This window comes from Rana temporaria, chromosome 5 (genome assembly GCF_905171775.1).
Source record: "Rana temporaria chromosome 5, aRanTem1.1, whole genome shotgun sequence".
NCBI classification, from domain to species: Eukaryota; Metazoa; Chordata; class Amphibia; order Anura; family Ranidae; genus Rana; species Rana temporaria.
The window spans coordinates 115668628-115693436 of NC_053493.1; the positions used below are offsets into that span (position 1 = coordinate 115668628).

Sequence of the window (24809 nt, forward strand, 5' to 3'; positions counted from 1 at the left end):
GTTCAGGCTTGGGGGCTGCACGCTTGCTGCCCCCCCCCCCCTTTTCTGGACAGCCAAGTTGAACACCTAGATACAAATCTGGTATGGACTTTGAAGGGAACCCATGTTGTTTTTTTTCCTTAAAGGGGTAATACACATTATTTACAAAAATGTGTGTTCTGTGCCTTTAAGAAAATAAATGGCAGAGAATCACCTTCAAAGTCCACACCACACATTTATTTGGGCATGTAGCCTGGAAAATGCTAGGAAAAAGAGGCTTTAGGGTGGAAATAAGAGCCAGTGTCATGGGTAGGGTCTAGAATAGTTAGAGGACACAGAAGAATCAATCCTTACAGGGTAACGAAGCATTAGGAATTAACCCCTGTCAATCTGAAGAGGTTCAAGTTCTGCAAGAGGATTAACCACTTATAAAGGAAAAGTATTGGGTTTTTTTTTATAACCACTTCAGCTTTAACCGAGCACTAGAGACCAGCTCATAGTATAATGCTTGCCTTCGTCTCCATTTACAGTTTTGCATCATCTGTGGTATTCTGCGTTTTGTTTATTTCTCTTTTTTTTTTTTTTTTTTCGTAAAGTACTTTTTTCTTAGAAGAAGTTCTATGATACCTTAACTTTACTGAAATTCAACCTAGTCTAACCCAAAAACAACGTATCTTCCACCCCCCTATCCCCCCCCCCAACCCGTGGCTCCCAGGACTCTACAGACATTCTGATGTGATGTGATTGATTCCATATTTATTAATGTTGTTATGTATTTCCGTCATGGTAGCCCTATCAGCACCATATTCTTATTTCTTAGTTAAATGGGCCTGGGTCATTCTATTCTCTGGGTGTTTCAACAACTTACTCTCAATTTTTCCACGTAGCTCCATGTTTTTTTGTACTCTTGCCACTTTTTCCATTTTTCCTTAGAATCTTTATTTGTCTCAACAACACTCTCCTTTAACTCCTCCATCCTATGGGTTTCCTCTACTGCATCTATCCATTCCCATGTGTGAGGGCTTTCAGCTTCCTGCCACTTTTTTGGTATAAGCCTTTTCACGACGTTAAGTAAGTGAGGTGTAAGTGACTGCTTATACTTTTTAATTCCCTCTTGAATTACATGGAAGAGGACAACCCAGGGATCTTTTTTGATCTATTTTCCTGTGATCTCTTTTATTTGGCTCAGTATGAGATCCCAGAATTTTTGAATTTTCGGGCAGGTCCACCACAGATCCTCCACCACATCCTCGCCAACACTCAGCCCTTTTTCTGGCCAGCCAAGTTGAACGCCTAGATAAAAATCTGGTATGGACTTTAAAGGGAACCCATGTTGTTTTTTTTCCTTAAAGGGGTAGTACACATTATTTACAAAAATGTGTGTTCTGTGCCTTTAAGGCAATAAATGGCAGAGGATCACCTTCAAAGTCCACACCACACATTTATTTGGGCATGTAGCCTGGAAAATGCTAGGAAAAAGAGGTACTAGGGTGGAAATAAGAGCCAGTGTTATGGGTAGGGTCTAGAATAGTTAGAGGACACAGAAGAATCAATCCTTACAGGGTAACGAAGCATTAGGAATTAACCCCTGTCAAACTGAAGAGGTTCAAGTTCTGCAAGAGGATTAACCACTTATAATGGAAAAGTACTGTTTTGTGGAGTGGAGTGCAAGAGTGAAAGATATAGCATAACTACAAGTGAGAATTAGAGATCCCATAGTGTGGTAAGCCCACACAAACCTGAGAAAATTCACAATGGGGTGCAGTAATACCTAAACTAGCAGCCTATATTTAAAGGTCTAGAGTAGAAGCTACAAGAATAAGCCTGAACATCCAAACTCCAAATAAGTAAACAACCAAGGGACCCAGTAGAAACAACAAACAGCGCCCACACCTTCAAAAATGGGGGTGTACCTTCAAGCATAAGGTTGAACAGATGAGACAGAGGACATTGAGCCTCCATATCTCTGTATAGAGTGGGAAGTAGACTGTGATCATCTACGAGGTACTACTGTAGTAGTAGTAGTAGATGAAGAACAGGGATCCTCCAGCCCGACTCAAGATCTCATGCATTGGGGAATGCATTGAGGCATGCACACTGTTTAGGTATCAGAGGAACCAGGAATGGCATTGTCAAGGGTAGGACAGAAGAGACACCCATGCGCGAGTAAATCAAATGATCTTTTGGATAGAGTAAGGGAGGTTTGTAACCCCTGTCAGTTTTTCATGCCATCTGTCTCCCATAGAGGATATTTCACTTCAATTCCTTCCCATAGCGAAAACAGGAAGTGAGAGGAAATCCCTCTAAGGTGAAGGAATCCAGGAGTGTCACCAGGGTCCCCAGAATTGATAACGTCATTGGACGATTTCCCCCCTGTTACAGTTCTGGTGTCAACCCAAAAATCTGGATTTTCTTTCACTTTCCCTTTTGATCACAACAGTAAACAGGACAAATATAGAGGGTGACCCTCCCTAATGGGGGCATAGGCATCAATAAAAACTGAAAAGTGTGCTTATCTCCCTACACCCTAACTAACCTTGAGCTACAGTTTAAGGAAATCTCCAGTATGCCAGGCACTATGCCAAAAGAATTCTGCACATATGAACAGATATTTTGTCCATGCAAGACACAAGGTTACAGTAGATGCTTTTCATAGACTATTACAGTTGAATCAGAGGGCTCCAGGTTGCTTTATAAAAGCTTCTGGATATGAGGGGTTTTTTTGGACATGGAGTGAGTGGTCTCCTTTAAGAGATGTGAGCCACAATGATATGGATTTACAAATTTTCGTCACTGCCAACAGAGGGTAGAAAGTCATTCCACGTAACTCAGACTGGGACTTGAGTAGTCTACTCTTGAAGTAAAATGCCTAAAGGTAGGAACTAGAGCTTTAGTTCGACTGACCTTACTCACTACGCGAGTCCTCTGAAACTGGGTCACATCAGATTCTGTGCCACAGCCTTGGGCCTAGAAAATGCTCTGCAGCTAACTAACACAGTAAACAATGGTCTGGAAAGCACCACAATGCAGAGTCAAGTGCCCAAAGGTCACATTCCAGACTAGCTCATCATCACCAGAGACTGTGCATTGGCTCTGCAGAGTGCTCTGTGGCAGGGCTGTCTTAATAAGAGGGCACACCTGGGCACTGCCCAGGGGCCCCTGCCCTTTCCCCAAAGCAGCTGGTCCTTGAGCCCAGGCTGCCTCTCTACATTCCAGATATCCCCCCAGCACTCTGACCCCTCTACACCCTATATATCCCCTACCTCCTACCTACTTGATTTATGTTTACCTGCACTCTCTCCATTGTAGGGGCCCCAGAACATTACTTGCCCAGGGGCCCATGATGCTATTAAGACGGCCCTGCTCTGTGGCTCATTAACACAGAAAGCAAAGGTCTGGAAAGTGCCACTATGCAGAGCCCAATGCCCGAAGATCCCATTCCACCCCTAGTGGCCTGCGCGAGAGCCAACGTTATGCGACATGCTCTCGCGCAGGGGAGCCGACCTTCCGCCGTAAAACGACTGCGGCTGGTCGGCAACAAGTTAAAGGACCTCGACTGTGGAACGCATTACCAACCAGCATCCGAACGGAAGTGAATCACCAGGCCTTCAGAAAAAAATTCAAAAGCCATCTATTCTGAATGCAAAAATATAGTAGGGAAATGGATACCAAGCGCCTTGAGGCGATTCAGTTTGCATGTGTAGCGCTATACAAGTTTTTCACTCACTCACTCACTTAAAGGTTAGGCAAACTGCACTATATTACATTTTTGGTTTTGGGTTCAATACCACATTGAATATAGTTTATGGTGTCTTTTCGGTGCCGGCTAATAAAGAAAAACGATGGCATCTCAAGGACAAACTTTTCTTTCCTACTCAATAATTACAAGAACAAAGTAAATTTAGTGATTTTATAAAGCACACATAATTTAATTATAAGTACGTGTTTAGGAGAAAAACAATTCTTATTATTCAAAGTAACCACTGAAATTCTCCCTTTTCATTTTCTAGAAAAAACATGATATGCAGGATATGATTGGTCCTTGTTAGCTACAAATACTTCAAATTCATCATTATTCATAAATAATATGTGTGCTTCAGTAATGCGTTTAGTTCTTGTTCTGGCTGAATTATAATTACTTGGCTAGCAGAAATTTACCAGTTAATGTTATGAGGAGACATCAGACAGTTTAGAAAGGAAACACTGACATGAAGATAAACTGAATCTACCGATAAAGTGTGTATTTTCTTGTACATCAACAAGCTTTCCAAACATCCACAATGGAGTTTGGTTTGTTTAACTGAATTTTGCAATTACAGAGAGCAAACATGGTGTCATTTCCATGGATTTGATTTAATTAATCCGCAACACAAAAGCTGCTTCCAATGCTAAGCAAATACACTAACGGTAATCAGATTTTTAGAAAGTCTTTCAGATAAATGATGCTCACTCACGATACAAGCTACATACACCAGCATTTAATGACAAGTGACATTATACACCGCAGATAAATACATTACATTAAAAGTCTATACATCCTTTTCACTCGAAAATTGAATGTAATCATTCGATTTTCATTTTGTCTGTGCCATGCATACAAAAAAAGTAGTAATTATTTTTAAAAAACATCTTTAATAGGTTACAATAGTGGTCTCTGATTTTTTTAGGGCTGACCAACACCTTCCTACACAAGAGCCATGTAAATTATTTTATCAAGAAATTGTGGGCCAGATTCACAGCAGTAATACGCCAGCGTATCTACTGATACGCCGGCGTATTTTCAAATTTGCCGCGTCGTATCTTGATTTGTAATCCTCAAACCAAGATACGACGGCTTTTGGCAAAGATCCGACAGGCATACGGCTTCGTACGACTTCGGATCGTAGGTGTAATTTTCCGGCGGCCTCTGGGTGGAGTTTGCATAGTTTTCCAGCGTCGGGTATGCAAATTAGCTGTTTACGGCAATCCACGAAGGTACGCGCGTTCGTCGCATTCACTTATGTCGGTTTTTCGCGTCGTAAAGTTAAGAGTGCTATTTAGATGGTGTAAAATTACACCATCCATGTTAAAGTATGGCCGTCGTTCCCGCGTCAAATTTTAAATGTTTTTTTTTTGCATAAGACGTCCGGGAATACGAAAGTACGTTACGCACGTCGCCGTTCAAAAAACCCGTCGGGGAGCCGTAATTTTGCGCAAAGCACGGCGGGAAATTTCCAAACGGAGCATGCGCAGAACGTTCGGCGCGGGAACGCGCCTAATTTAAATGGTACACGCCCCATTTGAATTAGGCGGGGCTTGCGCCGGACGGCTTTACGCTACGCCGCCGCAAGTTTACAGGCAAGTGCTTTGTGAATCAAGCACTTACGCAGAAAACTTGCGGCGGCGTAACGTAAAGGGGATACGTTACGCCGCCATAGATATTCGTGAATCTGGCCCTGTATTTTTTTTAAGCTGAACTTCAGGCAGTTTCAATAAGCACAACATATTAACACATCATTAAATTTTGGGTTTTTATATGAAAATAATGCAGGTACCATAATTTGACTGCGTTGCAGCCTTGCGTTATTGCAGCGTTCCATAGTCTGTGGCTTACCAAATGCTCTTTCACAAAGTATTTGGTTAACAATGCTTAAAGAGGTTGTAAGCTCCCTAGAAACCCCCCCCCCCAAAATAAAACCTGCAAGACAAAGGCATAATGAGATACTTACCTTAGAACGATGCCCTGGATCGATGCTGGCACACCTCTCACATGGTTTACATGGCTGACATGTTTCCCGGAGTTACCGGTACTTCCGGGTTCGCGGGCTCCGGCCAAAGATTACATCACTCGCGCACATGCACGCGGGTACCGCCGGTCACATCACAGCCCTGACGAAACGTCACAAGGTGGCCATTCCTTCAGTGCGCATGTGCCAATGACGTCGGCTGCAGTGTATATAGTAAATATCTCCTAAACGGTGTAAGTTTGGGAGATATTTACAGTAACTACAGGTAAGCCTTATTATAGGCTTAACTGTAGGTACAATTAAAGAGAAAGACTTTACTTCCTCTTTAACATTAGAAGTAGCTGAAGACTAGAGGAACTGAATTTATTCTCTCTTGAGAAGAGGAGATTAAAGGGGTTGTAAAGGTTTGTTTTTTATTTTCTAAATAGGTTCCTTTAAGCTAGTGCATTGTTGGTTCACTAACCTTTTCCTTCGATTTCCCTTCTAAATGTTTTTTTTCTTTCTCTGAATTTCTCACTTCCGGTTTCTCATTAGTAAGCTTGCCCCCATCATCCAAGCTGTTCTGACTGGGGGTTAGTCAGCGTGCTCGCCCCCTCCCTTGGGACTACACCCCTGCGGGGAGACATTGTGTTCACTGCGTCTCCCCGCAGGGATGTAGTCCCAAGAGAGGGGGCGAGCACGCTGACTAACGCCCAGCCAAAACAGCTTGGATGATGGGGGCAAGCTTACTGAGGAGAAACAGGAAGTGAGAAATTCAGACAAAAAAAAAACATTTAGAAGGGAAATCGAAGGAAAAGGTTAGTGAACCAACAATGCACTTGCTTAACCACTTGAGACCCGCGCTGAAGACGAAAGACGTCCACAGCACGGCTCTCAAGTGCCAGGTGGACGTCCCTGGACGTCCTGTTGTTTACATTCCCCGTGCGCGCCGCTGGGGAAACGCAGCGGGGAAACACTGTGCCCGGCGCATCGCTGGGAAGCCGATGCGCGTGCCTGGCGGCTGCGATGTCCCCCAGGTACCCATGATCGGCGGTGACAGCAGGGACGTGGAGCTCTGTGTGTAAACACAGAGCTCCACGTTCCGGTCAGGGAGAGAGGAGACCGATGCTGTGTCCCTTGGGACACAGCATCGGTCACCTTCCCCAGTCAATCCCCCTCCACACACAGTTGGAACACACCCAGGGAATACATTTAACCCATTCCTCACCCCCTAGTGTTAACCCCTTCCCTGCCAGTCACATTTATACAATAATTAGTGCATTTTTATAGCACTGATCGCTGTATAAATGTGAATAGTTCCAAAATTGTGTCAAAAGTGTCCGATATGTCCGCCGCAATATCGCAGGCCTGACAAAAAAAAATCGCAGATCGCCGCCATTACTAGTAAAACCAATCAATATACGCTTATTGCAATTTCTTTTAACAACAATATGTAGAAGAATACGTTTTGGCCTAAACCGAGGAAAAAAATATTTTTTTTTAAAAAAAATTGTATATTATTATAACAAAAAGTAAAAAATTGTGTTTTTTTTTTCAAAATTTTCTGTCTTTTTTTGTTTATAGCGCAAAAAATAAAAACCGCAGAGGTGATCAAATACCACCAAAAGAAAGCTCTATTTGTGGGGGAAAAAAAATGATAAAAATATAATTTGGGTACAGTGTTGTATGACCGCGCAATTGTCATTCAAAATGCGTCAGAGCTGAAAGCTGAAAATTGGTCTGGGCACGAAGGGGGTTTAAGTGACCAGTAATGAAGTGGTTAAAGGAACCTATTTAGAAAATAAAAAACAAACCTTTACAACCCCTTTAAGGGGGGATATAATCAACATGTATAAATGCATAAGTGGTCCATGTAGTGAATTTGGTGTTGAGTTATTCACTTTAAGGTCATCACAGAGAGCAAGGGGGCACTCTTTACATCCAGAGGAAAAGAGATTTAGTCTACAAATATAGAAAGGTTTCTTTACAGTAAGAGCTGTGGAAATGTGGAATAGACTCCTTCAAGAGCTGGTTCTGGCCAGCTCAGAAGATTGCTTTAAAAAAGGCGTGGATTATTTCCTAAATGTACATAATATAACTGGATACTAACATTTATAGGTAAAGTTGATCCAGGGAATACCTTATTTCTTCTGGGGGATCAGGAAGGATTTTTTCCCCCTGCTAGAGCAAATTGGTTCATGCTTTGCTGTTTTTTCTTTTGCCTTCCTCTCGACCAACTGTGGGTATTGTGTATATAGGGTTGTATGCTTTTTTTTATATTTTTTGTTCCCTTTTATTGGTTGAACTAGATGGACTTGTGTGTTTTATCAACCAGACTAACATGCAAGCATCGACAGTAATATTCTCATAATCACATAATTACATACATAACAATGAAAGAAGTTGATACACATCCATCCATATGGAAAATTATTAGCAATTAAAGAACACCTGACAATACAATAGCGGTACTAAACAGACTACAGCACAAAGATAGAGGCACCTACATGTGCCTTTGGAAGTCTTTGAGAGCTTCATGAAATTTAGAGTGATTTTACATTAACATTTTACAATTTCCCAGTTGTTTTGAGAGAAGGCCTGCCCCATCCTACCCTTTTCACCTTCTTACTTGTTCACTAATATGATGAGTTGGTCTTACCTGATCCAACTTGAAGGTAGATGAGGCCAGAAGAACTAAGGGCCAGATTCACAGAGGAAATACACCGGAGTATCAAATTTTCAAATTTGCCGCGTTGTATCTTTATTTGTAATTCACAAAAAAGATACGACAGCTTTTGGCTAAGATCCGACAGGCGTACGGCTTTGTACGCCTTCGGATCCTAGGTGTAATTTTCCGGCGGCCGCTGGGTGGAGTTCGCGTCGTTTTCCAGCGTCGGGAATGCAAATTAGCTGATTACGGCGATCCACGAAGATACGCGCGTTCGTCGCAATCTCTTACATCGTCGCTAGTTGGTTTTTCACGTCGCAAACTTAGGCCTGCTTTTTCATGGCTTACATTTAGAACAGCCATGTTAAAGTATGGCCGTCATTCCCGCGTCAAATTTCAAATTTGTTTTTTTTGCGTAAGATGTCCGGGAATACGAAACGACGTAACGCACGTCGCCGTTCAAAAAATATGTCGGGGCGCCGTAATTTCGCGCAAAGCACATCGGGAAATTTCCTAATGGAGCATGCGCAGAACGTTCGGCACGGGAACGCGCCTAATTTAAATGGTACACGCCCCATTTGAATTAGGCGGGCTTGTGCCGGACAGCTTTACATTACACCACCGTAAGTTTACACGCAAGTGCTTGGTGAATCAGGCACTTGCGCTGAAAACTTGCGGCGGTGTAACGTAAAGATGATACGTTACGCCGCTGCAAAGGTATGTGAATCTGGCCCTAAATTCTCAACCATACCAAAAAGTTTCCTGGAAATGTTGATATGCCTACATTGTAGTATTTCTGCCTGTTTAGTACCCCCATTGTCTTGACAGATTCACCTCAAGATGGGTATACACAAACTGCAAATTGTCTGGTTCAGCAGGACAGTGTATAAGATATCCTGCTTTAAGCTGCTTTCTACTTATCATTTTCACAGTCTGTTATGCAGCAAAAATATTTTGTAGCAAGAGGTGTTCATTTATCCCATACCTGTAGCTGATCAAATATATATGGAATCTGTAAAATCTCCACTGCTCCTGGACGAAGTAATGGCTCTTTGTTTAGCATTCTGAAAAGTCAAAAAGTATGTACTGTAAATTAAACAAAAAAAGCTGCTCCAGGTACGTGAGTCTCTAGTTAATCCCCACACACTAGTTAGGTGCTAGCCCAGCTCGCATGCTGTGTAACATAAGAAAATGATTGCGGACGGCTGCACTTCCAAATATTGTTTCACGCAAATCTTAGCGCGTAGTCATTACCTTGTAATGACTAAGCGCTAACATTTGCGCAAAACGAGTCTACCTCTTTGTCCCCTGCTCCATCTGTCAACCACTGGTCATATGAAGCTTCGATAAAAGGATTTTTGGAATCATTTCCTTATATGCATTGTAAATACATCTGCTTAAAAAAACTGAAACATGATACGGTGTGTAAGCAATGCAATACCTGCTCATTATAAAATTAAGGTCACTAGAGTAACAATCAGGTAGAGATGGTGTTGGACCTTTCACAATTTTCATAACAACAGCTAAAAAACTGTGTCCAGTAAAAGCATGTTCCAAGCAGCATATTTCATGAAGAATGCAGCCAACGGACCTGCAAAAAATCCACACAAAATATTAGACATGCTATAATTTTGTTCCAGTACAAATAAAACCAGATTTACTGTGTTACTATGTTAGTGATTTTATTAGCATAAATATATGGAATAGTACATTTGAGCTACCATGCATTGTTTCTAGAAGCTACCCCTATGTATTAGCTAATAAACTCCTTGGATTGGTTCATGAAGATCAGGCAACAGGAAGCAATTGTGGCAGAGGGTAGGAGGTGGTGGACACAAAAGAGGAGTAGTTTATGGCAGGACTCGAAGAAGCAAGGCGAAGTCTGGGGAGATACTGAATAAAAGGATGAAGACTCCATCACCAGGAATAACTAAGTTAAGTAACTGTTTAGTGCATCCCTAGCCCTATTAAAGCGGGAGTTCACCCGAATTTTTTTTTTAACATTAGATTGAGGCTAATTTTACTAAGCAGGATCGGGTGTTTTTTTTTTTTTAAATCAATGCAGTACTTACCGTTTTAGAGATCGATGTTCTCCGTGGCTTCCGGGTATGATCTTCGGGACTGGGCGTTCCTATTTGATTGACAGGCTTCCGACGGTCGCATACAGCGCGTCACCAGTTGCCGAAAGAAGCCGAACGTCGGTGCGGCTCTATACAGCACCTGCGCACCGACGTTCGGCTACTTTCGGGAACTCGTGACGCGCTGTATGTGACCGTCGGAAGGCTGTCAATCAAATAGGAATGCCCAGTTCCGCAGCCCATACCGGAAAGCGGCGGGAGAACATCGATCTCTAAAACGGTAAGTACGGCATTGATTTTAATCAAAACGCCTGATTCTGCTTAGTAAAATTTGCCTCAATCTAATGTTAAAAATAGATTTTTTGGGTGAACCTCCACTTTAAATACATTGCCCATGCTCATTTGCTAGGAAGGGTTAATTTGCTAGAAAGGATAGATAGCTTGTGCATGTGTATATTTTATGCACATTTTTGTGATACACTTGTAGGTACAGCATTTACACTACAGAGGTAGTTCTTTCCTTGTTTTACTGCAAATAATCTTAAAAGACAAAGCAAAAACTACCACCCAGCTCAAAGACAAATATTCTGCTTGTGTTGGTACCACCTGGCCAATCACAAATCTGTACAGGTACCACCGGAGTATTGAACATGCCCTTAAAGCTGTTACCCATAACATAAGCAATGTACCTCTGCATATTCAGGGGTAATAGCAGGCCGGAGCATTAATATACACAACACTACAGATTCTACCTGAACAACACTTTGTGAAATGAATGATTTGAAACAAAATGGGTAGGTAGGATTACTAAATTTAGCATCTGTTATTACTTATTACTGGGCAGCTCATATCCAGATATAAAACCTCTGTGAAACCTGAGTTTATACCCTTAGATCTGATTGATCAACCTAAAAACATGTCTAATTATGAGCTTTCTATCAATAATTAGAGAAAACGTAACAGACAAAAGTGCAAGTAACAAAACAGAAAGCCATCTGCTCTAGCAAGTTTAAAGTTTGGGGGAGGAATGGTCCCCCCTTCTTCATTGCTTAAACAGTGTTTGAGCAACTGATCCTATCATTGGTGCTACTACTTTAGGAGCTCAGGGAACTCTGGGGAGGGGATTCCTAACATATTTGCCCATATCTGGCCTCAGTCCAAATATGGGCAGTGATGTCATGGGAAGTTCCCTTGGCAATGACATCACAGAGAATTCCATTCCCTGAGTTCCCTGGGCATGTAAAATTGTGCCCACATGCCCACAGTGCTCAAAGTGATAAGGATGACTATTTTTCTTATTTTTGTATTCTGCTCACACTAGTGTGCCCAGCTGGTTTGCCTGGGGAGGGGAAGGCATGCTGTTTTGTTTATTTTTTTATTTTTTGATTATTTATTTTCTTACAGTTAAATCTCAATTTTTGTATTAACACACAGGTACATCTTCCTATACTAAAAAAAACACTGCTCCAAAAAAAAGAAACACTTTATAATACATATTTCCCATTCTAAGTAGAGAATATTTAATATTGTGCAAGGCAAAACATGGGGAAAATGCTTGGTAATTTCAGAACAAATGATGATTAGGTGAAATAGTATAGTATAGCACTTTCCCAATGTAGAACCGATGTTGGACAAATCCTGTTACATGGCATTTTCAAATGGGCAGTTCTTGTTTGATACTATTATTGATGGGTGAATCTTGTTTGATTACTTTATTGATGGGTAAATCTTGTTTGATACTATCATTGATGGGTGAATCTTGTTTGATGCTATTATTGATGGGTGAATCTTGTTTAATTCTATTATGGATGGGTAAATCTTGTTTGATGCTATTATTGATGGGTGGATCTTGTTTGATGCTATTATTAATAGGTAAATCTTGTTTGATGCTATTATTGATGGGTGGATCTTGTTTGATGCTATTATTGATGGGTGGATCTTGTTTAATTCTATTATTGATGGGTGAATCTTGTTTGATTCTATTTTTGAGGAATATCACTGAAAGTGTCATTAGACCCAAGGGGGTCTTTAATTGAGGTGAGCAGGCATTGTACATTGATCGTGATCATCTGTCTACACATTCTTATTCAAAGACTGTCACGGAGTACGGATTATTGATTTAATTTTTTTTAGAGTTAAAAAAAAAAAATTTGTCTATTATTTTGCATGTGGATTTTCCTTATTTTGAAGAATATAGTTTCTCACCTGTTCACTGGAGATTTTTGTAAAGAAATTTAGCGCACTATTATTGTTTTTTTTATTAGGCTTGATCTGTTTGTTGATTTTTGGGCCAAATATTTAGTGTAGCACCCTCCTAGGTGGGTGCTAGGATTAGTATAATATAGTTTTTGGTTTCTCTGCTTAACAGAGAGACAGCTAGGTACAATTAGCTGTGACTGGCTAGTGTAGTCTGCTCATGCTGTCTTGAAGTTTCACACTGTCCTAGCAGCTATGTAAAGTCCAAATAAAGAACTTACTGCTCCAGGTGTAACTGATATGCCCACTGGGGTGCACCAGATGCACTATAGACTCTCCCTCTGTCAGTTATGGTAGGTAGCAAAAAAATGCTCACACCTGAGTGCTTTACTTGGAGCCCACGTGTGGTGCAGATGTTTCTTATTTTAGCTATGGAAAGTGCTGGACAGGTTTATGTTCAGGAATGACCAAGCGCCCATGTGCTCCTCAAAGTGGATTGCACCAGGCTGGGGGGAGAGGTGTTGCCTCCCCTCAGCACTTTCTGCCATGTGGCCTCAGGTGGGTGGGCTGAGGAACTTAATTGCTGACATGTGGCCTCAGGTGGGAGATCTGAGGGCCTAAAGTCTGTGTGTCTACTCTGATCCTACCAAAGCTGACAGAGGGAGAGTCTATAGTGCATCTGGTCTGGTATCATGGAGAGAGAAGGCTGCCAGTGGTACTTCAGGAGCATTGTATGCACAGACACCTAAGGATCCTTAGTCAGTTAAACTCGCTTGTGCTCTAAGTCAGCTGAGGGCCCAAACAAATAGGAACGCTGGCTAGTGTTCTTAGAGCTTTATCCAGGACTTTGTCCACTACTTTAATAAGCGACATTGCTCAGTTCTGCAGCCAGTGTGCTGCTGCTGTGAAGAAGTCTGTATCTGAATGACTTCTACCAAGTTTCACTAAGAAAGGAAGTTAGCATCCTCAGTGTAAATAGTTTATTTTGGAGTATCCTACTATATCCCTACCCTATCCAATTTCTTCAATAAAATATCAAAATAAAACCCCAAGACTGGTCATTGGAGAGTGTATGTGTGCACCTGGCTGTGTGACTCTACAATGTGGCTGGCTGTGAAGCAAAAGTTGGGAAGACCCAGGAAAAATACCAGAGTTTTTTTGTTTTTTTTTGGGGGGGGGGGGAATAGCGCTACATTATATTGCAAAGGCATCCTGAAGAATCCAGAAGCCACCCTGGTTAAAAAAAGGCTGAATTAGACATTAAGTCATTGGTCAAGATCTTTGCAGGAGTGTATAGATGTTGACATTTCTATGCAATGCCATACCGTACAAATGAAGACATGAGCTCTGTTAAAAGATTGCTATTTCAACTTCTTCATTAATAAAAGACATCACATTCTGCTGCTTTTGTTGAGGGATAACCCATGCAGTAAAAGTACTCTGCTACTGTTAAAAAAATGGAAAAATCAACATTTCAAGTGATAGAAATGCCTAGGAACAACTGTCAAAAACCCCAAACTGTCTCTGGATATATAGTTGATAATTATGCAACAATTACGTCCAATATTCATATGGTTATTGCCTTTTTTGAAAATGTAACCACTTCAGCTTCAGAAGATGTTATCCCCTTCATGGCCAGGCCATTTTTAGCTATTTGGCACTGTGCTACTTTAACTGGCGATTGCATGGTCATGCAATGTTGCACCCAAACAAAATGTATATAATTTTTTTCACACAGACCTTTTTTCTTGGTTGTACTTGATCACCACTGGGTTTTTTCTTTTTTTTTGCGATATCAACTAAAAATTTTGAATTTTTTTTTTTACTTTCTGCTATAAAACATATCCAAAAAAAATAATCGAATTTCTTCATAAATTTTGACCAAAATATATTCTGCTAAGTTTTTGATAAAAAAATCCCAATAAGTGTATATTGATTGGTATGCATTAAAGTTATAGCGCCTACAAACTATGGTAGGTCAGTTCCCACTCACATCACAAGTGATCATATTACAGTGATCAGTGCTAATAATATACATTGTCACTGTACTAATGACACTGGCTGGGAAGGGGTTAACATCTAGGGTGATCAAGGGGTTAAATATGTGCCTAACTATGTGTAATGTGTGTGATGAGATGAGAAATTGACAGATCGCTCCCTTTATACAGGGCTTTGGGCTGTTTATCAACAAAAGAGCTCTGGGCTGTAAATGTGCACAGCCAATCAGCAGGTTCTGGCAGTGAATCATTCGCCGGGACCTGTTTACAGAGTCCTGCTGTGTACAATCACAGTGGGTGCAGGGCAGGAATGTGCATGCCCACAACCCAGTGGTGGCCTGTCAATTAGGGGCCGCCCCCCTAACCCATGAGCCCGGCCCCTAATCTACATGCAGGGCGCTGGACGCATGAATTTCAATGTTTTTTTTAATTTCTTTTTTGAGGCACATATAATAGTCAGGTCAGGTCTAAAAAAGACACAAATCCATCTAGTTCAACCAAAAAAAAATATATACAATCCAATATACACGATCCTTCACCCACAGTTGATCTAGAGCAGGGGTCTCAAAACTGTGGCCCGAGGGCCAGATGTGGCCCTTTGCTAGCCTTTATCTGGCCCTTGGGGCACAATTCCTCCCATTGACACCAACACTGACACACTATATCTTCAACCAATACCAATGATGGGATACTACTCCTCTACTAATAGGGGGAATACTACTCCTCCTCCTATTGACCACCAAACCTGAGGCCATATTTATTCTTACTGATGGTGGTCCCATGACGTTTTCTGCCCCTGCTGGCCACAATCCGGCCCTCTTAAAGTCTGAAGGACAATAAAGTGGCCCTTTGTTTAAAAAGTTGGGAGACCCCTGATCTAGAGGAAGGCAAAATATCCCAGCAAAGCATGCTCCAATTTGCAACAGCAGGGGAAAAATTCCTTCCTGAACCCCCTGATTTCCTATAAATGTTAGTACCCGGTTATATTATGTACATTAAGACTGGGTTCACACTATTGTGAATTTGATGCGGTTTACCTGCATCCAATTTGCAATAGCAGGAGATTGTGACCAGCTCTCTATGGAGCCGGGTTAACATATGTCCGATGAGGCTCCGGTGCAAATTTGCACAGGAGCCTTGTGCGTCTTTTGATCCGTTTCAGGTCCAAATTCAGACCAAAATTCGGGCTGAAATCAGACCTGAAACGGTGAACCAGGATGCACAGGACCCCTGCTGGGAGCCGCATCGGCATTAGATGTGAACCGAGCCTTAGGAAAGAATCCATGCCTTTTTTAAAGCAATCTACTGAGCTGGCCAGAATCACTTCTGGAGGGAGTCTATTCCACATTTTCTTACTGTAAAAAAAACTCTATTTGGAGATAAAATCTTTTTTCCTCTATAGTATGCAGCTAAAAAAGGGACCATACACTGAGACCTTAAACTGGGATGCGCAGACGAAATAAATAATGCATAAATCTTGCCTCCGAAATAGTGCATGATCCCACCCTAATCTGTGAAATGACGTGAAATAGTAAAATAATGAAGAAAAAAATAAATAATAAATAAAAAGTGATATATGTGCATCAGCCTACTGTACTCTACATGTACTCTACTGCATGATATGTGCTAAAATAAATGACATAAATGTCAAAAAGAATCCTGGTGAAGACTAATGATCTACAAAAAGTTAATCTAAATAATTTTGCACAGGAGAAAAGTTGTCATGCAAATCCCAAGGCAGCTGGAAACAAGAAAGAATCATGGGGTAACAGCAGGACTGGAGCAAGGACGCTCAGTGCATATCGCAGTATCCACTTTATCAGGTTATAAGAGCATGCGTTACATAAAGTACAAGCAAAAAAAATATGTGTAAACGCCTATGCAGAAGTATAAATGCTTCTCTATTGTGATTGTGTATACTGGTTTAACCTTATAAAATAAATAGGTTTAAAAAAAAACAACAACATGTAGGCGTACTAATTCAGATATTTAGTAATATTTGTATTCCACTCTGATGGTTTGGAATTAATATAAAATATTTACTACACATTGCTATCCAGGTAAGGTCCAACAGTGCTAACCCCGGTGTATCTAACCAAACTGACTATATTGAAATGGTTAGCTGCAATTGAATTCCTAAAAATATTTTAATGTTGAACACAAAAACGTTAAATAGATTTTACTTCAAAAGCAAAATAACACAATAATTACCTTGTAAAATTAAAAACCTTTGAGGGATGGAGATCTACTTGAACAACACTGATGAAGTCAAAGGTCACTGGCATAGTGTCTCCCCAAGGATCATGAGTGGGCTGCAAGGTTCAGGAGTGTGTTGAGCTCAAAATGCAGGGCTCGGGAGTGCGCTGCGCACAGAATGCCGGGTTCGGGATTGCATTGCGCTCAGAATGCAGGGTTCGGGAGTGCGTTGCGCTCAGAATGCAGGGTTCAGGAGAGCATTGCGCTCAGAATACAGGGTTCGGGAGAGCGTTGCGCTCAGAATGCAGAGTTCGGGAGTGTGTTGCGCTCAGAATGCAGGGTTTGGGAGTGCGCTGCGCTAAGAATGCAGGGATCAGGAGTGCGTTGCGCTCAGAATACAGAGATCAGGAGTGCCTTGCGCTCAGAATGCAAGGATCAGGAGTGGGTTGCGCTCAGAATGCAAGGATCAGGAGTGTGTTGCCATCAGAATGCAAGGATCAGGAGTGGGCTGCACTGAGTAAGCAAGGAATAAGGAGTGTGTTGCACACAGGAGTGTGTTGCGCTCAGAATGCAGGGATCAGAGTGTGTTGCATTCAGAATGCAGGGATCAAAAGTGGGCTGCGCTCAGGATGCAGGGATCAGGAGTATGTTAGGCTCAGAATGCAGGGATCAGGAGTGTATTAGGCTAAGAATGCAGGGTTCAGGTGGAAGCAGAAGGGGGGACATGTAAAGGGTGGTAGAGGACACTGCTATGGAGATGACCCTGCCCATAACAGTGTCCTCTGCCCCCTTAACATCACCTCTCCCCCCACACACACACACTCATAGTGGTGTCTTCTGCCCCCCTCCCCCTTCCCCTATAGCAGTAATCTCTGCCTCACATAGCATAGTCTCCTACCTGTTTCCACAGTGGAGACTGGGAGGCAGCACTGTTCTGGACAGAGGGGCAGAGCTGGCAGGGTGAGTTTTCATATTAGCAAGCTGGTGATTGGTTGCTTAGGACCTCCCTTTGTCCTAGCAACCAATCGCCTGTGGTTAAACATAAAAAGTTAATTTGGCCAGCTCCTCCTCCCACCCTCCGTCCTGAGCTGCGCTTCCTACCGGTCCCGGCTGTTCACTGATCACAGCTGCAGAGGAGGATGAGGGCGGGAGTGACAGAAAAGGAGCAGGACACAGAAGGTGCGGGGAAGCCACACAGGAGGCTTGAGACTGGGAGGGAGAAAGGTCCGGCACAAAGAAGGCGTGGGTCGGCGTAGCAGGAACCTGTTCTTGGACTACCTGTCACCTGTCTGCGGTCAACAAGTGGACCATGATCGATGGGTAACTGACCCCCGCACTATAGGATGCCTACAGAAAACACTGTAGGGGGCAGATCACTGCCCTTCTGACTCTGTGTTCATTCAGTCAAAGAGAGGGCTGGTAAATTACATATTTATTGGCCTCTTCCCTGCTCTCCATTCTGAAACATCCCCCCATAGCAGCTGGCAGGAAAGGAGAGGAGAGCATCTGGCAGCACTGCAGGGGAGGGGGTTGGACACACAGGGGCAGCCAGGTAGCAGGGGGAATAAGCGCTGCACTGGGTGATGGTGATGACAACCATATTTTATTGCTTTCTAAAATATTGGAATAATTAATCAAATTAATATATAATTTACATGCCGCACAACATATATATATATATATATATATATATATATATATATATATATATATATATATATATATACAGTTGTGCTCATAAGTTTACATACCCTGGCAGAATTTATGATTTCCTGACCATTTTTCAGATAATATGAATTATAACACAAAAACATGTCTTTCACTCATGGTTAGTGTTTGGCTGAAGAAATTTATTTTCAATCAACTGTGTTTACTCTTTTTAAATCATAATGGCAACATAAACTACCCAAATGACCCTAATCAAAAGTTTACATACCCTGGAGATTTTGGCCTGATAACATGCACACAAGTTGACACAAAAGGGTTTGAATGGCTATTAAAGGTAACCATCCTCACCTGTGATCTGGTTGCTTGTAATTAGTGTGTGTGTATATAAAAGGTCAATGAGTTTCTGGACTCCTGACAGACTCTTGCATCTTTCATCCAGTGCAGCACTGACGATTTTGGATTCTGAGCCATGGGGAAAGCAAAAGAATTGTCAAAGGATCTGCGGGAAAAGGTAGTTGAACTGTATCAAACAGGAAAGGGATATATAAAGATATCCAAGGAATTGAGAATGCCAATCAGCAGTGTTCAAACTCTAATCAAAATTTGAAAAATGAGGGCTTCTGTTGAAACGAAATCACGGTCAGGTAGACCAACTAAAATTTCAGCCACAACTGCCAGGAAAATTGTTCGGCAAAGAAAAAACAACAAATAACTTCGGGTGAAATACAGGACTCTCTGAAAACATGTGGATTGTCTGTTTCAAGATGCACAAAAGAGAGGCCTTAAAGAAAGAAGAAAGCCCTTACTACTCAAATGCCACACAGTATCCCAATTACAATACGCCAAACAGCACAGAGACGAGCCTCAAACCTTCTGGCACAAAGTAATTTGGAGTGTTGAGACCAAAATTTCGCTTTTTGGCCACAAACATAGAAACTACGTTTGGAGAGGAGTCTACAAGGCCTATGTTGAAAGGTACTAAAGTGGATCGCTGATGTTTTGGGGATGTGTGTGCTACAAAGGCACAGGAAATTTGGTCAAAATTGATGGCAAGATGAATGCAGTATGTTATCAAAAAATACTGGAGGAACATTTGCTTTCATCGGCCAGGAAGCTGCGCATGGGACGTACTTGGACATTCCAACATGACAATGATCCAAAACAGAAGGCCAATTCCACCTGTCATTGGCTACAGCAGAATAAAGTGAAGGTTCTGGAGTGGCCATCTCAGTCTCCTGACCTCAATATCATTGAGCCACTCTGGGGAGATCTCAAACATGCAGTTCATGCAAGGCAGCCCAAGAATTTACAGGAACTGGAGGCTTTTTGCCAAGAGGAATGGGCAGCATTACCATCTGAGAAGATAAAGAGCCTCATCCACAAATACTACAAAAGACTTCAAGCTGTCATTGATATTAAAGAGAGCAATACACAGTATTAAGAACTGGGGTATGTAAACTTTTGATCAGTGTCATTTGGGTAGTTTCTGTTGCCATTATGATTTAAAAAGAGTAAACACAGTAGATTGATAACAAATGTCTTCAGCTAAACACTAACCACGAGTGAAAGAAAAGTTTTTGTGTTATCATTCATATTCTCTGAAAATATCATTTTCCAATATCATAGTTTTACAAGATGAAAAATTAGGTTCTACTCTTAGCAAAGCAGTTGTGGACTCTCCTAGTGTATGAGGAGGGGAATGAGTTCAAATTTCTACAAAGCAGATAATACATGCCATTATCAGTATACTAAGAAAACACACAATACATGCATTTAATAAGATTAATTGTGATATGTGTTTACTTCATTGTGATAATCATGATGTCTTATCGCATCTAGGCTAAATGGGATTTTGTACAGCCTTGTGTTAATGCTCTCATTATGGTAATCCTTTTGTGACCACATTTTTCTTAAAGCTTTCATGCCTAGACCAAGCCTGCCCACTGCTTTCTGGATTCACACACGATCGGAGTTACCGTCGGAGTAAACTGCAACGGGTTTTTCCAACGGAATTGCATTTAAGCTGTCTTGCATACACACTGTCACACCAAATTCCGACCGTTAAAAACACGGTGACGTACAACACGTACGTCGAGCCGAGAAAAATAAAGTTCAATGCTTGCGAGCATGCGTCGATTTGATTCTGATGATGCATGTTTTTTTCTCTGTCGGAGTTCCATACAGACGGAATTTCCGATGGAAAAAATCAGATGGGGCATACACACGGTCGGTATATCCGATGAAAAAATTCCGTCTGACTTTTTCCATCGGAAATTCCGATCGTGTGTACGAGGCATAACACCTCTATTGCTGAAATGCTTCCACTGTGAGCTGCAGTTTCTAGGAGGGGAGCATCTGAAGCACAAATGAAGGAGGATTTGGCTTAATCAGGGGAGGTAGGGGGGAAGTTATTTATTTTATTTCTTTAGGCTTCTGCATCGTTTAGTAACTGGATTTGGGACTTTAAAGATGTAAGATCTCTCCACACCACATCCAAATCTCTAGTAGAAAAGGGGAATTGCATATTTAAAATCAAAATCGCTTGATGAATAATAACATTAAAAACAACATGACAGTGTCTGAATATGATACAGGTAATCATATAACACCTCCTACAAATATACATATTTTTCAAAGCAGTAGGCTAGAGGTGTATAGGTTGTTTGATTATACAAGGTCAACGCATTTCGCTAACTGTGTGGCTTCCTCAAGACCCGTTCATTGGGTATCATATTATCACATGGCAGGATATCAAATGCATCAAAACGTCTATCAGGCAGACACAGGGGCTAAAGCTCCTTCATAACACAAAATACAACATACAAGCAGAACAAAGCCCAAATGGCCACCTAAATAGGTTGTTCATAGTAGAAAAGCTTTTCATTGAATAGATGCAGTTGTGTTAATATTCTGGTATCAGGGGGAGCTATACACCACATAACGTCAACAAATCTATATTAATGCATAATAGCATATGACTTGTAGGTCTTTCATCAAGGGTTGTGCCGCATTATTCTAGATGGATAAGAGCATCCAAGTTTCCTCCTGAAGATGATTGCCACCAGCCATTTGATTTGGGACTTGTTTAGACTATCGTACAAGACCCTTTAGCTGTTCAATAGGTAGTACAGTAGTTAGATTGTAGGCAATATAGGTATATAAAAAAATAAAACAAAATGTGAACGTTATTTTTATAATAATGTTCAGTCAGTGCTTACTCTGAAAACCTAGGAACAGCTGGTCAAAACAGACCAGCTGTTCATATTACAATAACAAAGAATTGTTACTGTTGCTGACTTCCCATGGGCAAGAAGCAACATTTGCAACATGTAGTTCATTGCATTGACAATCCTACAATTCAAAAAGTACTGTTTCTTAAAAATAAATATGACAAGTCCATAAATTGCCTGTTTTTTTAAACCCAATATGCATACCTACACAGTTACATAGGTTGGCAAAAGACACAGATCAATCCATTCCAACCTGAGTGTGTGTGTGTGTGTGTGTGTGCTAGCTCATATTTTGATTTTAAGAAAGAGTATACATATCCCTGTTTACTGTGTTCCTTGCGCAAGACATCTAGAAGTTTTGTTTTTTAAATTTGTCAATATCCTAAACTGATACCACTACCTGGGAAAGCAAGATTCAAATTTTTTTCTGCTCTGATTGTAAAGAATTCTCTCTGCAATTTCATAGCCTCCTTTCCTCCAAAAACAAATTATGTCCATGTCAGGGAACTGTGGGCCAGATCCACAGCCAGCGGGCTTAACTTAAATGTTCCTATTTAAGTTACACTGCCGCAAAATTTCTACCTAAGTGCCCGATCCACAAAGCACTTACCTAGAAATTTGCAGCTGTGTAACTTAAATCCGTCCGGCGCAAGGCGTGCCCAATCTAATGGGGCGAGTCCCATTTAAATTAGGCACGCTCCCGCGCCGGACGTACTGCGCATGCTCCCGACGCTATTTTCCCAGCGTGCTTTGCGCGGATTTTTGAGAATCGCCACGGGTGTAAAAGAAAAAAAAATCTGACAATTTCACGGTCATGCAATGCTGTACCCAAACAAAATTTCCACAATTTTTTTCTCACAAATAGAGCTTTATTTTGGTGGTATTTGATCACCTCTGTGGTTTTTATTTTTTGCGCTATAAACAAAAACAGAGCGACAATTTAAAAAAAAAAAAAACTATATTTTTTACTTTTTGCTATAATAAATATCCCCCAATTAAAAAAAAGAGAAAAAAAATCTACATCAGTGTAGGCCAATATATATTCTTCTACCTCTGACAGCACATGGATTTGTGTGTTTACACACACAAATCCCCATGCTGGCGCTCGTTCACGTGTCCGCGCGTGGCTGGCGGAGATCGTGTCCACCCTTTGGTGGCTGAAAAAGGGAAGGACGTACCCGTATGGGATTTCGTTCAGGAGAGCCATCGTGCCGCAGTATATCTAAGGCCTGAGATTAACCACTTCCATACCGCGTCTATTCTGGCACTTCTCTCCTTCATGTAAAAATCATAATTTTTTTGCTAGAAATTACTCAGAACCCCCAAAAATTATATATATCTTTTTAGCAGACACCCTAGGGAATAAAATGGCGGTCATTGCGACTTTTTATCTTGCACGGTATTTGTGCAATAATTTTTCAAACACTTTTTTTTGGGAAAAAAACGGTTTCATGAATTAAAAAAGTTAGCCCAATGTTTTTGTATAATAACGTGAAAGATGATGTTACGCCGAGTAAATAGATACCTAACTTGTCTTGCTTTAAAAATGCGCACACTCATGGAATGGCGGCAAACTTTGTTACTTAAAAATCTCCATAGGCGACACTTTCAATTTTTTTACAGGTTACCAGTTTAGAGTTAGGCTCCATTCACACAAATGCTTTTTTTGATGCATTTTGCATTTTGCAGAAATGCAGGGAAATTTTTTAACATGGTTTCCTATGGAACATGTTCACATCAATGCTTTCTTGTGCCTCTGCGTTTTTGGAAAGGGTCAGGGACTTTTTTTCCTGCAAAAAGCAGCGTTTTGCATGTAATAGAAGTCAATGGACCCGCATCCAAAATGCAAGTACCGCGTTTTTACCGCGATTTTGCAGCGATTTGCTTTTTTTTTTTACCTGTTTATAGCTGGTTGTTAAATGAAATGTAAAAAAATTTAAATTGATGTAAAAAAAAAAATTAAAACGCAAAATGCAAATCGCGGGAAAATCCCGGTAAACACGCGGAAAAAACGCAAGTCAAAAAACCCAGCAAGCACCGCAAAAAGCATTGCAAAAACGCTCAAAAGCAACATGCATAGGTGTGAATCAAACCTTACAGAGGAGGTCTAGTGCTAGAGTTATTGCTCTTGCGCTAATGCACGCGGCAATACCTCACATGTGTAGTTTGAATGGAGTTTACATATGTGGGCGGGACTTACGTGCGCGTTTGCTTCTGAGTGTGAGCTACTGGGGACAATGGCTTTTTAAAAAACAAATTTATATTTTATTTTCATTTTACTTATTTTTTTTATTTTTGCACTTTTTTTTTTATTTTTTTATCACTTTTATTCCTATTACAAGGAATGTAAACATCCCTTGTAATAGAAAAAGTGTGTGACAGGTCCTCTTTATGGAGAAATATGGGGTCATTAAGACCCCACATCTCTCCTCCAGGCTGGAAAGCATGAGATCGGGAAAAAGAATCACCGATTTCATGCTTTCAGCCGCAATTGCGGCTTTGTTTGCTTCCTCCGACGGTAATAGAGATGACTGATGACCATCTGGTCAGACTGGTGACCATCTGGTCACTGGAAATCTCTATGCTCTTCATTCGGCGGCAGCCAATTTGTTCTCCGGGCCTCCAATGGCACGGGAGAGCCCGGAGAAGCACCGGATGGCGACGGGAGGGGGGGATGTCCCCTCCCGCCGCCTGTAAGAACTATCAAGTGGTGGACCCGCCGATATGATCGCTCTTATGGTGTGCAGAATCGCTGCTTGAAAAAAAGGATATCTGAATGATGCCTGTAGCTGTAGGCATCATTCAGATATCACCAACTGAAGTCCAGGACATCATATGACGTCCTATGGTACGGAAGTGGTAAAGCTCCGTACACACGGGCTAAACGTCGGGCGACATTGGGCGGTTAAATAAAAAACTAGCTGACAATCGGCCCGTGTGTGCATTGTATATGGCAGCCTGCTGGGTTGAACGAAAAAAAAAACTAGTGGTGTGTACTAGGCTTAACAGTCACCATTAATTAGTGGGAATGCTTTAATAAGCATTCCCAGTATTGATATTCGTTTTTTATTATTAGTGGGAATGCTTTAATA

The 24809-nt window shown here is 41.4% G+C and overlaps 1 protein-coding gene across 1 annotated transcript in view; it reads right to left on the bottom strand.

Moving 5' to 3' along the window:
* The window catches only part of NEK11 (NIMA related kinase 11), a 340812-nt gene that overhangs the window by 114757 nt on the left and 201246 nt on the right, over positions 1-24809 (bottom strand). Inside the window, exons 7-8 of the mRNA XM_040353041.1 lie at positions 9794-9943; positions 9338-9416 (exon numbers count right to left, since the gene is read on the bottom strand). Of these exons, the coding sequence (XP_040208975.1) occupies positions 9338-9416; positions 9794-9943 (229 nt within the window). The remainder of the gene's footprint in view (positions 1-9337; positions 9417-9793; positions 9944-24809) is intronic.